Source organism: Mytilus edulis, chromosome 3 (genome assembly GCF_963676685.1).
Source record: "Mytilus edulis chromosome 3, xbMytEdul2.2, whole genome shotgun sequence".
In the NCBI taxonomy this organism is placed as follows: domain Eukaryota; kingdom Metazoa; phylum Mollusca; class Bivalvia; order Mytilida; family Mytilidae; genus Mytilus; species Mytilus edulis.
In genome coordinates this window covers 99,797,042-99,813,708 of record NC_092346.1, presented here as the reverse complement: position 1 = coordinate 99,813,708, position 16,667 = coordinate 99,797,042, and the positions used below count along the sequence as shown (strand labels likewise).

At 32.3% G+C, this 16,667-nt stretch overlaps 1 protein-coding gene across 3 annotated transcripts in view; it reads right to left on the bottom strand.

Moving 5' to 3' along the window:
• LOC139517979 (atrial natriuretic peptide receptor 1-like) overlaps positions 1 to 16,667 on the bottom strand; it is a 51,531-nt gene that overhangs the window by 18,696 nt on the left and 16,168 nt on the right. For all 3 annotated transcript variants that reach the window (XM_071309553.1, XM_071309555.1, XM_071309556.1), the window contains exons 2-8: positions 8,087 to 8,443; positions 5,414 to 5,574; positions 4,981 to 5,115; positions 4,448 to 4,583; positions 2,275 to 2,366; positions 1,453 to 1,594; positions 49 to 130 (exon numbers count right to left, since the gene is read on the bottom strand). In XM_071309553.1, coding sequence (XP_071165654.1) covers positions 49 to 130; positions 1,453 to 1,594; positions 2,275 to 2,366; positions 4,448 to 4,583; positions 4,981 to 5,115; positions 5,414 to 5,574; positions 8,087 to 8,443 — 1,105 coding nt within the window. The remainder of the gene's footprint in view (positions 1 to 48; positions 131 to 1,452; positions 1,595 to 2,274; positions 2,367 to 4,447; positions 4,584 to 4,980; positions 5,116 to 5,413; positions 5,575 to 8,086; positions 8,444 to 16,667) is intronic.

Sequence of the window (16,667 nt, the reverse complement as noted above, 5' to 3'; positions counted from 1 at the left end):
CGCTGAAACTGTGTTGACTCGCCTCCGAGTTTGGAGCATTTAACTCACCTCCATATTATCATCAAAGCAAGAAGAAATAAAACTAAGCAAGCCACCAGCACTATGACCAGAATTGCTGTCGTCGATAATTCTAAAAGAGGATAAAATATAAGTGTTTGAAGTGTCCTCTTTTTTCTAGCAAATTTTCAATACCTAAAAGAATGTTTCTCTTTGGGTGTTTTCCCTTAGTAAAATCTGATTAACCTAAAATATTAAACGTTGATACATGTAAGAGCTTATGATGCCCTTAATTCAACTTTATCGTTTTAGTTGCCGATTTGTCTAACTTTGATGGAATGTACCAATTTAAAACTTTTAAAATACGGGATCGTTACCAGATTGATTGATATCGTACCGATCAACTGACCTTTGTATGTTTTGTAAGACTCGACGGATATTCAAGAAGAGCGTGCCAGGAAGTCAATTGTGTTTATTTCAATTTGTCCTAATTGAACATACTTTTAATTGATCGGACTGCAACTTGACACAAATTCACTGTAAAAAGGGATTTCTATGATGTTTGTTTTTCAATTAGTTTAAGCGTATACCTAACTATTTCTTTTTCTGTTACCGAGAGGTGTCATCACTTTTGACAGTGAGTTTGTCTTGGCAGGATATTAATTTAACACTATCTTAATGATTTTCTTTTTGATAATAGACGAATTGAATGTTTTGATTATTTCAGTTAAATGCAATGCTAACTTTTGTTGATTCGAAACGACAAAGGATTGACATATTGTATATCCAATGCCAATTGTCTGATACCCTCTTGATGTCATACCATAATTTCGTTTCTGATAAGTATCTTAATAAAAATCTATCCTAAAGTTTCAACATTCCGTTTTATTCGTGACTATAATTATGATAGAACAAAATTTCAAAGAGATTCTCGAGGTCATAAAAGGACTACGCCTTTGCGAAAGATGTTACGAAAACCTTCAATAGCCTCTGATAAAAATAAGACAGTTGGAGCACCCGAGATTACCCCTAGTTTTTGGTGGGGTTCGTGTTGTTTATTCTTTAGTTTTCTATGTTGTGTCATGTTTACTATTATTTTTCGTTTGTCTTTTTCATTTTTAGACATGGCGTTGTCAGTTTGTTTTAGATTTATGAGTTTGACTGTCCCTTTGGTATCTTTCGTCCCTCTTTTTTTTTGTCTTTATTTTTTCATATAAGCTTCACAAAATTCTTCACAACTGGAAACCTTCCATAAACACGTTTTATGTACACTGTCATAAAGTCATCAGAATTACTGGTTTTGAATAACTGGAGCAGTACAATCTTCAGTTGCTCAATTCCACGTGATGTGAACTCTGTTATATAGTTGTCTCATTGATAATTATACCCCATTTAACTATTGTATATTCAAAAACTATAAAGTAAGATTCCACTAACTAAACGGTATAAACTTACCCGACTTTTTACACTTTGAATCATTTCCATCATACCCACAAAGCGGTCTATTTAGTGGAGGTCCTCTGTTATTTGGCCAGTGAATTTCAATGCTGTCGTTAAAGACTAACTTTCCATCTAAACCAAAATAGTTCGCAACCACCTAGTAGGACAAATAAGAAAATAAAAAGATAGTTGATTAGTTCATTGAACTGTTTACTTATTACACAATGATAAAAACAATATAACGAAATTTACCTTGTTTAACTTTAGTTAACAACAGTATCAAATTTAGATGTATTGTATACTACACTATAGTACTGTTTATATGTCCATGAATTTTGCTTTGCTTGTTGCTGAAGATCTATTAGTGCTATAGTAGTTTGCATACTTGACCATAGGTACCCAGTGAACAGTTATATCTCATGGCAATCACATCAAATATCCATGCTAAATATATACCTTTTATAATAGATTTTGTTCTCAATTTACCTTCAATTGTTTGTTAAGCGTTTATGATACTCCTACAACTGTCGTTAAAAAAAATAACAAGAACTTTCTGTGTTTGATAGAAATTGGAGATACGTTATCCATATGTCCAGCACTTCTAGTTATTAAAACCAAAAGAGTGTAAACATTGAAAAGTGAAACCGGAGAAAACCATTTCGTTGACTAAATCGGCTATCAAAATATCAATTTTATATAGGTAAAACGGAGAAGTTTTCAGAGTAAAAACTTTGTCGATAGAGAGTAAATCAGGTCGGTTTGTTGTCTCTCTGACAAATCTCGTTTGAATTATCCATACCTTTACATACAGTCATAATATATACAGTATCAACAGACCTTATACTCCACAGATGTACCATCTAAATCCAACAAGGAAAAGTCTGTATTTCTATCACCGTTGCTATCTATTTTGAAGCTTCCATCCAAACCTGAAACATGGAGTAGTGCTCTTTGATATGCCAAGAAGCGTTTGTAGTTCGCGGTCGTACGAACGATGTACACAATATATCAATATATCAAAACATACAATTTGCAAAGATTGTACATTAATAATCAAACCAATTCATTCAAATGATTTCACTTTCATGTCTTTTTGAATTTTGCATACGGCAGTTCTACGATGTCTTTCAAGAGACTTCCTTTTGGTCGCTTCGAAAATAAAATAGGGAGATAAATCTGACGGCTTCAAATACATCCTTTAAATTTCGGTTAATTGATCCTTATTTCATGTCTTTGAAAAGGAAATAAATAAACCCGGAAGTATACAAGACAAAATAAAATCAACTAAAGACTGTGCAAACCGAATCCAAACGAAGGAAAGGTATGTAGAACGTGATCCCCATGTGACACCCTTCGTATTGCTCATTCAAGTTCAAACCCAGTGATAATTCTAACTCGATAGGTCACATTCTGGAAAAAGGGGACAGGAATGCGGTTATGAATATAGGAACATATTCGTCGCCATCTGTGAAACAGATGTCATATAACGGTTGGCGTCCGTTCGAAGGCATCATTTCCACTCCACAATGTGGAACTCTTGGACTCGAGCTTCCTTGTAAGCGATCTAGTTGATGCTACATAGAAATGGAAAATTCACCATTGAGAAAGCGTTTTGATGGTACGGTAGTGTTAGATACATAATATATTTTTGTTACAGGCTATGAACTAGTTGTCAGTAATTTCGAGTACTCTCAGATCTCTGCTCTTTTTTTTTTTTGTTGTTGTGATGGATGCATATATGTTGATTTAAGCCCTTTACAATTGATTTGTGTAGTTTGTTCTAATGTTGTAGAGTTACACCATGTTTTGGTTTAGGGGAGGGTTGTTGCTTTCAAACATTATTTACCCAATGTCATTCCTGATGTGAATATCCAAAACTAGGATCTTGTAGTTTAGTAGTTGTCTTTGGTTCATGTGTGGTATATTTGTTTTTCGTAATTTTTTGGTTATAAATTAGACTGTAATATTCTCTCAATTGAAGTATTTCATTTGTTTGATGTCGGGGCCTTATATACGTCTTCTTTTCTTGCGCTTTGCCCATTTTCCGGCATAAACCATCAGTATTTTAATGTGTGCGTTTCAATTAGACTAGAACACACCCGCGAAATCGCGGGCATTCAGAGTGTAGTTTAAAGTATGTAAAGTGTTGTTGGAAGCATTTTGTAAAATACTGAATGACTGGAGAATTTCAGCAAAAGTAATAATTAAGTCATAGGTTATTGGGGACAGGATTTTTTTTTTATCCCTCCACCTTTATTTCCAAAGTTCCCAATTTTTGGTTTTCTATCCATTTCAATATGAACATACATTTAGTATGTTATGAACATTTAAGTAAGGAGCCTGTAATTCAGTGTGTCATTTCGGGCCTTTTAAAGCTGAGTATGCGGTATGGGCTTTGCTCGTTCATTTTGGTCTCTTGTGGAGAGTTGTCTCAACATGGCAATCATACCACATCTTCTTTTTTTTTTTGTAATCAATGAATTTTGTAAATTTCAGAAAAGGTATCAAAAGTTCACATGAATAATTTTAGCGCTTATCTGTATATTATGAACATTCATTAATGTGTAAATACAGTGTATTTACTTTCAATTCTAAGTTTACTAATCGATCCATGGTGGTCATTGATAAAGTATACAGACCCTCTCTATTTAATAAACTCTGTGACCGCCGTGGATAGTAAACTTGAAAATGATAGCAGATAAAATTCTGAAAATACACTTAACTCGTAGTATATGTATGTTCAAAGTATACAGAAAAACGCAAACCGGAAGTCTAATCTGACTTAAAGTTTTCTCCAATGACGGGACAATATCCGGATGCCTTTTTCTCGTTTTTCTCCTAAAATAACTCAATCTGAATAATCATATGAATGGATGACAAATGCGACTATGCACTGTACCTATAGGACACAGAGGCGTGTTGATTAATTTATTGTGGAAAGAAGAGAAGCGACACCCAAAATGAGGTCTTCTCGTTTAATAGTATAGATATAGTAAAAGAATAAATATACCTCTAAATTCTCTGTTCCAAAATTTTTGTGTTACTGCCATTCCATCACGCAGGTCTCCGCCTTCAGAAATAGTTTCATTGGCAACTGAGGCATATATCATAAACGCTTCATACATTGATGTTATAAATGGATTCGCCTAAAATCAACATATTTAATTATAGATATATCTAAATCATGATATAGATATCATAAAAGAATTGACGATTGTGTTCTATTTGTATTGTGTCTCTAGTTTAGTACGCAAATGGATTACAAATAGACTGCACATTAGTTATGTTTTGGTTAACTAAATAGGCCATGCCCTATAGGATATAAAAATCAGTAGTGGGAAGCATCTATCAGAATGGCGAACATATTGTTTTTCCTCATCCATTTTCACCATTTTGACATCAGAAACCTGAACGTCTACGTCTAAGTTATATGTATTTTTCTTTATTCAATTGAAAAATTGGATGACAAATTTAAATACTGCAAACCATATATATACTAGTATTAATATTTAACATTTGAATAAGTAATTTAATCTATACAACCTCAAGATCTTCTGATGTGTAGTTGTAATGAGTCGAAGCTCTCGTTTTTACGTCTCTTTCAAACTCCATAAATGAATCACTTGTTGGACGTCTGAGTTTAACCATTAACACAGAATCGAAGGCAAAAGCTGCAAACTAGAAAAGTAAACAATCGTTGTAAAGCAATGTATATTTCGGACGTGTTAAACTGTTTTACTACAATGTAGAAACAAGGGAGCGACAATTAAACTTCAAAAGGGGGACTTTATTAAAAAAAAATATATAATAATTAAAACGATAATAAAATATTTATAAAAAAAACGAGGAATTGTGATGCTCAATTATTTAGTTTTCTTTGTGGTGTTGTATTAACTGTTTTAAATTGTTTTATTTTTCCTTATTTAACTTAATTTCAATTCTTTGATTTAGAACAAAACCTGATGATATATAATACCTCGTCTAGAGAGTCATGTCTTCTCCAGCTAAAATCTCCTAAACTATCTCCATTAAATAAACTTATTATGATGAAGACATATTCTCCGGTAGTCATTCCAAGTTGGTTGGCTATTAACATCATTTCTCTGAAAGTGTCTCCACTACAACTGACAATAAATACTGAAAAATAATTGAAATGTTGAACATTTTTCACTTAAACAAAAAAATATAGTTTGAGTTATATCCTTTGGTTTTTTAATTATTAACAATTTGCTGTATGTTGTACATTTGCACCCAAGTCAAGGAAATTATGAAATTGTTGAGAAAGCTCTAGACAGATTTTAATACGTACACCAAACAGAACAACTTTAAAATGTGTGTTCTCTTAATTTCTTTTTGGTGATCAGATATACAATTTTTCTGGAAATTTTAAGACTCACAATGTGGCAGCCACCGTCAAAATAACAGGAACAGGGTTATGTACAAGCTCAATTGTTAGACGAAATTATATTTTTTTTAAAAGAATTCGAGGATTGAAAATTTTTGTTTTCGCCCAACGCGCGTTTAACCACCAAAACAAAATCTATAATCCTGAACTATAGAAACCCGAAAGTAACAATGAATAAGAACAAGATATAATGAAAGTGTGAGTCAAAAACGTGCCTCTGTCAGAAGATAACGAACAGGTTATAAAATAATAATTTCAGGGAAAGGTTAAGCATAAACAACCTCATTACAAATTGAAGAACAGGCGATTGTGTTGTCTTGTGCAACCATTAAACCCACCTCAGCAGTTTTCATCAGAGATATGCAAATATTAGACTACTATCATTCATTTTTGCAAACCGTTCACAAAACAGAACAAATTATAAATTGAAGTAAGTGCTTGAATGCAGGGCATACAGCAAACATTTGTCCAAATGAATGGAAGTGTAACAAATGTGTTCAGCTAGACCACAAGTAATTTGAGTGCAATGAGCATTCAAATGGTGTGAATTTGATGTAGATAATTCAATGTAAGTGTGGAGAATGAGAAACAAAACAAATATCAAACTGGTGATAATGATAGATCATTCTAGGAGAGGGACAGGAGAGCTCAGGACAGTAGATCCTTTTCGTCATTTTCATTGTCGAAATATATCCGCCAGATGCCTTGAACTCTCTGTTACCCGATTAAAATTTTTACTGGTATCTGCTCATTTATTGCTCTATAGACCTTTGTGTTGTCAAAAATTATCGTTGGCCCATAAAATTTACTGCACTATTACCGATGACGTCTGCTTCAAGGAGAAATATTTGTTTGACATTACCAGTCGTGTGATCTTCATTTTTGCATTTTTTTTTCGCCACTAGCTGCTTCAGCACAGGAGGCGGTCATTCTGTTTTCTCATTTGGATTGTGTTTGTCGGTATACATAACAAAATACTAAAACTGTTTATCAGTTTTCATATGTTTTAGTCTCTCAAGTACTGAAAATATATTTTGTATACACGTTAAATCAATTTCATGCCATACTTTAGCTGAAATCTTCAGAAATTATTTTTTTAAGGAGTTATGAAACACTAATCACATAAGGGCTATTAAATTTGGAATTGATTAAAACAGAACTATTGAATCGAGTATTTAGGGATTTATTGGATAAAAGCTTTTATGGCTTACTGAAACAAAATTAGACGATTTAGTTGAAATTAATTTAGACGAAATTACATTTCATCATAAAAACAGATAACAATTCACTTGCTTTAGATCAGGTGGGAAAGCCTAAGGCTATATATCACAGCCTGCAGAATTGAGTCATTGTATAGAAACAGACTTTTCTTTGTTTTATGGTTTAGAGTAGATCGTTAATTATTCAGAAAAGAAGAGGAAATAATTATAATGTCATTCCTTTAAATGTCCAGCACAATAGAATGAAATTAATTTATATTGGTTTTTTTATCACATGTAGTATAGAGAGCAGCTTCAAAATTGTTTTCGCGTTTTCTGTTGGTTTTTGTTTTCTATGTAACTATTAAGCACGACGCCGTCAATCTGAACAGTAGAAATTGTCCATTTACAACTTTAGTTTGCCTCATTCAAAAATAGGAAACACAATGCTTACTACCATAAAATACAAATCAAGTTCGAATTTTTGTGGCGTCACTTTACAGTTCGCGAGTTATACCCCTTAAAATGCTGAATTGTTTGTTCATGTTCTAATACTTTGATCGTCTCAGCCAAATATTAGAAAATTAATACACAGATGATTATTACCTTTGAATTAAATGAAGCATAATCATTGATTGAATGTTTGTAATTATCTTTGATATCATAAACAAAAACCTTGTATATATATGATCAGTTTGATTGAGAAAACCATACAAGGACTAGTACGGAATGATACAATGAAATCGCTAGAGAATGGTTAAATTCAAGACATTGTAAAAAAGTAATTATGTCGGTGTTTGCCTTTTACAACATTAAACAAACATTTTTTTTTATGATTAATTCAAAAACAAGTTCTTTCCTATTTCAAACTTTGTCAAGGTAGCAGCCTAGAGATTTGATATTTGTTTTTGAGATGAAACATGCAGCATTAAATAATATCAGGGAATTGAAACAACATGTAAATTTTAAAATGGGACATCGGTCTATGTTAAAATTTTAGTTTCTACCGAATATCATAAATTCAAATGAATATAATAAAATATACCTCTAGATCTAATGCTTGCCTGTTTAAGGACAACTCCGATGTCGTCGTTTTGTGAAGAATCAAATGAAATTCGTTCCACATTTATCCCAGCATATTGAAATGCGATCATTAAACTGTCTCCAGCAATTATAAAGAATGAATGTGTCACGTCATGAATGATTGTAACGTCTGTCCAATTATATCTTCTAAAAATACTCAAGTACATCTGTGAAAACTTGTTCATGCCAAAGGAAAGTCTTGTCAGAGTTGGAAAGTTATTTTTGTTCGCAAGGTCAGCATTTGTTCCAACTGGTGTAATGACTGGAAGATTCCAGGATGCTGCAAGTCTACCAATGACATCAACTCCAAAACTACAACCTACAAAATTAGTTCAAACATACACAGGAATAATATTTGGTAATAATTTATAACACAAAATTCATATATGTTCTTTTATATAAAATGACTGAATAAATAGTCAACGATTAATCTTACAGGTCGATGGATCATGTAATATGATTCTGTACACTACAAAATATAATATACAACAATTCAAAAAGGGTACAACATCACCATTAAATAACTATAAAATGAACAAATATTAGATATTTCGGATAACAGATATCCTTCTTCAATAATAGCACGATGTCAAATGAATCATGTCAATATATTCAAACTGAGAAACTATCAAAATCTTGAAATTCATACAATTTAAGCGAACACCACAGACGCTGGTACAATTTTAAAATTTCCAAACACGGCGCAAAGATTACAAAGATATGCCTAATAAAAATAGTTATTTGCGATGTGAACTGGCACAACTCTAAATTTCCAAAGGTTGTGACAGTTTATGTCGGTGTTTGCCTTTTATAAATATAAACAAACATTTCTTTTTTTATAATTAATTCAGAAACAAGTTCTTTCCTATTTCAAACTTTGTCAAGGTAGCAGCCTAGAGATTTGCTATTTGTTTTTGAGATGAAATATGCAGCATTAAATAAGATGAAGGAATTTAAACAACATGTACATTTTAGAATGGGACATCGGCTTATTGGTAAAAGTTCAGTTTCTACGAATATCATACATTCAAATGAATATAATAACATATACCTCTAGATCTAAGGCTTGTCTGTTTAAGGACAACTCCAATATCATCGTTTTGTGAAGAATCAAATGAAATTTGTTCCACATTTATACCAGCATATTGAAATGCGACCATTAAACTGTTCTTTTATATATATGTAAAACACATGCTTATTCGAAACATTAAAGTTTAATTTGCTGTTGTTCATAATAAATCAAATTGAATGTTCACCTTTTACTCCATTTTCTACATAAAAAACTCATATACCAAATCAGGAATATGACAGCTGATTTCCTTTCGTTAGATGTGTTAGAGCTTTTGATTTTGCGATTCTTTAAATCACCCTGTACCAAGTCATGGAAATGACAGTTGTTATCAATCTGTTTGATGTGTTTGAGCTTTTGATTTTGCGATTCTATAAATCTACCTGTACCAAGTCTGGGAAATGACAGTTGTTATCAATCTGTTTGATGTGTTTGAGCTTGTGATTTTGCGATTCTATAAATCTACCTGAACTAAGTCTGGGAAATGACAGTTGTTATCAATCTGTTTGATGTGTTAGAGCTTTTGATTTTGCGATTCTATAAATCTACCTGTACCAAGTCAGGGAAATGACAGTTGTTATCAATCTGTTTGATGTGTTAGAGCTTTTGATTTTGCGATTCTATAAATCAACCTGTACCAAGTCAGGGAAATGACAGTTGTTATCAATCTGTTTGATGTGTTTGAGCTTTTGATTTTGCGATTCTAAAAATCTACCTGTACCAAGTCTGGGAAATGACAGTTGTTTTCAACCTGTTTTATGTGTTAGAGCTTTTCATTTTGCGATTCTATAAATCTACCTGTACTAAGTCTGGGAAATGACAGTTGTTACCAATCTGTTTGATGTGTTAGAGCTTTTGATTTTGCGATTCTATAAATCTACCTGTACCAAGTCAGGGAAATGACAGTTGTTATCAATCTGTTTGATGTGTTAGAGCTTTTGATTTTGCGATTCTATAAATCAACCTGTACCAAGTCAGGGAAATGACAGTTGTTATCAATCTGTTTGATGTGTTTGAGCTTTTGATTTTGCGATTCTAAAAATCTACCTGTACCAAGTCTGGGAAATGACAGTTGTTATCAATCTGTTTGATGTGTTTGAGCTTGTGATTTTGCGATTCTATAAATCTACCTGAACTAAGTCTGGGAAATGACAGTTGTTATCAATCTGTTTGATGTGTTAGAGCTTTTGATTTTGCGATTCTATAAATCTACCTGTACCAAGTCAGGGAAATGACAGTTGTTATCAATCTGTTTGATGTGTTAGAGCTTTTGATTTTGCGATTCTATAAATCAACCTGTACCAAGTCAGGGAAATGACAGTTGTTATCAATCTGTTTGATGTGTTTGAGCTTTTGATTTTGCGATTCTAAAAATCTACCTGTACCAAGTCTGGGAAATGACAGTTGTTTTCAACCTGTTTTATGTGTTAGAGCTTTTCATTTTGCGATTCTATAAATCTACCTGTACTAAGTCTGGGAAATGACAGTTGTTACCAATCTGTTTGATGTGTTAGAGCTTTTGATTTTGCGATTCTATAAATCTACCTGTACCAAGTCAGTGAAATGACAGTTGTTATCAATCTGTTTGATGTGTTAGAGCTTTTGATTTTGCGATTCTATACATCTACTTGTACCAAGTCAGGGAAATGACAGTTGTTATCAATCTGTTTGATGTGTTAGAGCTTTTGATTTTGCTATTTGATTAAGGACTTTCTGTTTTGAATTTTCCTCGAAGTTCAGTATTTTTGTGATTTTACTTTTTTGCATTCTAATACTATTAATGGATAACAATAACAACCACACTAATTATTCATCGGACTTGCATTTCGAAAGATAAAACATGTACGATACTGCTTAGACCTCAAAACTTTGCAAAGCCATGGCAGTCAAAATTAACGACAACGCCAAGACCAAAAAGACAAACAACAGTATACAAAACACACCGTTCAAAACTAAAGACTGAAATGGTAAATATGCTAGCTTGAAAGCCTTATTTATATACATATAATTTACTTTTTATACAAATAATGAGTTGATGTCTGCCTTTTAAAGACGGATTTAAAATTTATTTGGCTTAACGCTGGATATTTTTTTTTACGCCAAGATAAACAATTCAAAATATCATGGCAGTCGTCTTTTTACTGATGAGTCTTTTGTAGATGAAACGCGCGTCTGGCGTAAATATGAAATTTCAATCCTGGTATCTATGATGAGTTTATTAACGAAATAATATATATATTATAAAGTCCGATTCGTCGTGTTTCTATCACCATAGGGGGGCGGAAGATACAAACGGACTGGAAGACTACAAAACACAACAACGATAGTAACCATTATAAAATGGTCAAACCTTTATTTTGTATTAATATGAGCTGATGTTATAAAATGGTCAAACCTTTATTTTGTATTAATATGAGCTGATGTTATAAAATGGTCAAACCTTTATTTTGTATTAATATGAGCTGATGTTATAAAATGGTCAAACCTTTATTTTGTATTAATATGAGCTGATGTTATAAAATGGTCAAACCTTTATTTTGTATTAATATGAGCTGATGTTATAAAATGGTCAAACCTTTATTTTGCATTAATATGAGCTGATGTTATAAAAGGGTCAAACCTTTATTTTGTATTAATATGAGCTGATGTTATAAAATGGTCAAATCTTTATTTTGTATTAATATGAGCTGATGTTATAAAATGGTCAAACCTTTATTTTGTATTAATATGAGCTGATGTTATAAAATGGTCAAACCTTTATTTTGTATTAATATGAGCTGATGTTATAAAATGGTCAAGCCTTTATTTTGTATTAATATGAGCTGATGTTATAAAATGGTCAAACCTTTATTTTGTATTAATATCAGCTAATGTTATAAAATGGTCAAACCTTTATTTTGTATTAATATGAGCTGATGTTATAAAATGGTCTAACCTTTATTTTGTATTAATATGAGCTGATGTTATAAAATGGTCAAACCTTTATTTTGTATTAATATGAGCTGATGTTATAAAATGGTCAAACCTTTATTTTGTATTAATATGAGCTGATGTTATAAAATGGTCAAACCTTTATTTTGTATTAATATGAGCTGATTTTATAGAATGGTCAAACCTTTATTTTGTATTAATATGAGCTGATGTTATAAAATGGTCAAACCTTTATTTTGTATTAATATGAGCTGATGTTATAAAATGGTCAAACCTTTATTTTGTATTAATATGAGCTGATGTATGGTCAAACCTTTATTTTGTATTAATATGAACTGATGTTATAAAATGGTCAAACCTTTATTTGGTATTAATATGAGCTGATGTTATAAAATGGTCAAACCTTTATTTTGTATTAATAGGAGCTGATGTTATAAAATGGTCAAACCTTTATTTTGTATTAATATGAGAGAATGTTTTGTTTTTAAGTTACATTTTATGTCAGTAATTTAACTGACAAATTTTATGTTTTTCCTGTAGCAGTTTTCTTATGTTGGTTTACACAATTAAAGTAATTAACTACTGACTTGTGTAGGCCTTCGGAAGTCATATTTGCTATTTTAAATTGCATAAACCATATTTCTAATTAGCATTTATTACAAACGTGTTATCCGCTTTTATCTCCGGTTACTCTTAACATTATTTGCAATTATATAAATTTATCATCTTGTTAAAACATTTGTTGAGTTTTTTACAATGACATACATTCTTTTATGCTGTATTTTATATTTTCCTTTTGATAGGACCGTGTTTCAATTATCGTGTTTTAAAAAGTAAATCAATTCTATATATATAGTAAGCCGAATTAATTAGGAAAAAAAACATCATTATAGAAAAATACGAAATGTTTGCTTTGAGACGCAAAATGTTATTATTTGTTATACAGTTCTACTTTGATAGTCAGGCTTGCGTAAGAAAAGAGTCCTACATCTTGTTAAAGAGACACATCAGAAGATGATAAGCTTAAAGATTAATGTTTTTATCTTTATAACGGACACAGTTAGAGTAGATTAATAAATCACTCGTAACATATATTTTCCAATTCGAATCATATATCACTGAAATAACTAAGATTTATTTTACAGATTCAGTGATTAATTTCAGAAAATTAAAAAAAAAACTAAATTATCGATGCGAGATAACTTTTGTAATAACTGGCCTACTGAGAAAAACACCAGTCACCAGTCAGGCATAAGCAGAGCTCCTTATCAAGCTATATTTGAGGTAGAGGCAAGAGATGGGATAACATCCTCCTCACTACCTCATGAACTCATAGCTAAAATTGACAGCGAAGAACATTTGTTCGATTTAGCAAAAATGGAGCTCAACATATATACTGATGACATAAACACATGTACAACTGATGGTGAACAAATAGAGATTTCTGAACCACAACATAATGAACCATAAACTGACATTGTGTTATACAAATGTGGAAATGTGACAAGATTACATAATTTAAAAAAAAAAAAACCAGGGTCCGATGGGCGTGGGTATGAGCAATTATTGTTCATCGATCGGGCTTCAACAATAAGTAAAACTCTTACAGTGTAGTCATCTATAAAAGGCCTCGACATAGCAAAATAATTCAAACGAGAAACCACGATATGGGCTTTGTTCATTGTTGGAGGCCGTATGGTGATCTATAGCAGTAAATTTCCGTGTCATTTGGTCTCTTGTGAAGAATTGTCTCATTGGCCATCATACCACATCTTCTTTTTTATATTTGTTGTAAAAACGCTACCATTTTAGGCTTTGGGTCCACATAAGCCTTAAAAATCAGAGAGTAATTAAGTGGAAATCCGAACATGTCCGAAACCGTGCAATTTTGGCTGCAATAAAAATTTATTTATAAAACAAGTGAATAGCTCGCTTACTTATTGTGGCCGTTATTGCCTGTTACTTTCGTTTAGTTCTGGCATTCGTCTACCGTGGACATAAAGGGGATGGTAAAAGTTCAACTTAAATCTATGATACTACTGTCATGTGATAAGAAAGAAAATGAAGTGTTGTTACTCTCTCAACAAAAATATGGATTTTGGATAGTTATACTGGAGATTTTGGAGGAAGATTTCGACAATTGTGAATATTATAGTTTTTACGCTTATTGTCTGAATTTCGGAGATCTAGAACCCATATTAGAAGTTTTTTGATAACAAAGAAATTATTATTTTCACTGAGACCTGTCCTGCATACCCTGGGGGATAAACAGTGTATATATATTGAAAACTGTTCTATAGACTTTGAATGAAAGTGGACTTTGGACTATAGTAAAATCAGCTGTAAACTATTTCACTTATAAGACCAACCAATCATATTAAGAATGTCGATGAGCGATACGTCGAGGTTAATAAAGGAGAGCCGAAGAATCGTTGACGCTTCCAATGATGTAAACCTGAACTCCGGCACATTGCTGAACATGATTTTAGAAAAAATTACGGGTATCGACTCTACAATGAGACGAATGGAAACAAGTATGGAGAAGCGCCTTGATGATTTGAAACAAGATTTCTTAACGGTGTCAGCTAGGGTAAGGAATTAGAAAACCAGGCCAACGATTTCAACAAAAAGCTGTCAGACTGCGAGACTAGCTGCCAAGGTGTTAGTAATCTTTTTGATCAGGTAACTGGACAAGTAAAAACTAACAGACGCAATATTAACAATCACGATACAAGAATTAAGAAACTTGAAGAGAACACTATCGACCATCCGAGTGTTCCACCAGTCATAGCATCAAATGAAATTGAGTCCCTAAAGGCAGCCATTCTTGACTTGCAATGCAGGTCAATGAAAAACAATCTGATATTCACGGGCTTGCATAGAGTTCCTGGTGAAGACACGGAAGAGCTTTTGCTATTTTTTTTGTACAATGAGCTGGGGATCGACTACAAGATCGAATTCGGCAATGTCCATCGATTCAGAACAAAGGGGAACAACAGAAGAGCACCAATAGTTGCAAGATTCTTATATCATCGCGATCTGGAATATGTTTTAGGAAATGCTACCAAACTTAAAGGTAGACCGTATGGAATACGGGAACAATTTCCGCAAGAAATCGAACAAAAGCGGAAGGAACTTTATCCCGTGTTAAAACAGGCGAAACAGCAAAATAGACAAGCCTCTATTGTGCGTGATAGACTATATATAGACAATCAGCTCTACATTCCGGACACGCTAATGGAGGATTCTAGAACAGAGCATACCGGCTCTTCATCAACAAACCATGACACTAGCCCAAAAGGCTCTTATTGTAGTGATACACCACCTAGCAAAAGACAGCGACAGGGACCGTCTCCTGGTCCACCACACGCGAACGCTCCACCGAATTCTGGCAGATAGGGAAATGGTGCAAGAGGACAACCTCAAAAGAAGTCAAATAGTAATAATAAGAAATATACATTTAACAATGGTAATTTAAATATTTGTTTCTTAAATGTTTGTGGACTTAAGAAAAGACTATTGTCTCCTGATTTCGTTGACATTTTGCTTGAACATGATATCTGTATTTTTGTTGAAACGATGTTAACTGATTTTAATCATTTAAACTTACCAGACGATTATATTTATGTCACAAAAAATAGAAAAAATTTTAAAAAAGCATCAGGTGGAATAGTTGTTATTTATAGAAAGAGTTTAGAAAAAAAGTTGAAATTCTATAATACTGAGAGTCAATTTGTTTTATGGTTTCAAATTTCGAAATCAATTCTGTCACTTAATTCAGATGTAATTTTGACTGTGTTTATGTACCACCTGAAAATTCTAAGTATTCTACTATAGAAGCTTTTGAAGAATTGGAAAATGAATTGAATATCCTATCAAACACTGAAAATTGTTATGTTGCCCTAGTTGGCGATTTTAACTCAAAAACTGGGTCTTTACCCGATTATATTATACCTGATGAGTCAGTTGTTAGTATGTTTGATTTAGATTGTGATGCTGATATATTAGAGTATTTATATGATTATGAGAATCTGACTCGAAACAAAATCACCTTACAAAGAGTGTCTCAGTGTACATGTAGACCTAATAAGTATGGTCATAGATTGTTAGAGTTGTGCAGAAAAAATAATTTATATATTGCTAATTCAAGAGTTGGATCAGATAAAGATATTGGGGAGAAAACATGTAACGATTCAAGTGTTGTTGATTATTTAATTATTTCATCAATGCTCTTCCCTATGATTTTTTATTTTGAAATTGATGATTTTATACCTTTATATTCTGATGGCATGCATTTATGCATTTTAGACTTCAGGCAACATTAAGTAAATCAGATTAAATTGTTACCGACAAAAGAAATGATAAAACTTTTGTCAGGTGGAAAAGTGAACATAAATCTGAATACGTAGATCGAATTCACAATGATCCCGAAGGTATTTTGGCCACTGTTTTATGAATAAACTGGACGAATTGTCCGTAAATAATGATGCAACTCAAAATGACATAACAATATAGTATTAGATATCAGCAAAAAAAAAAAAAA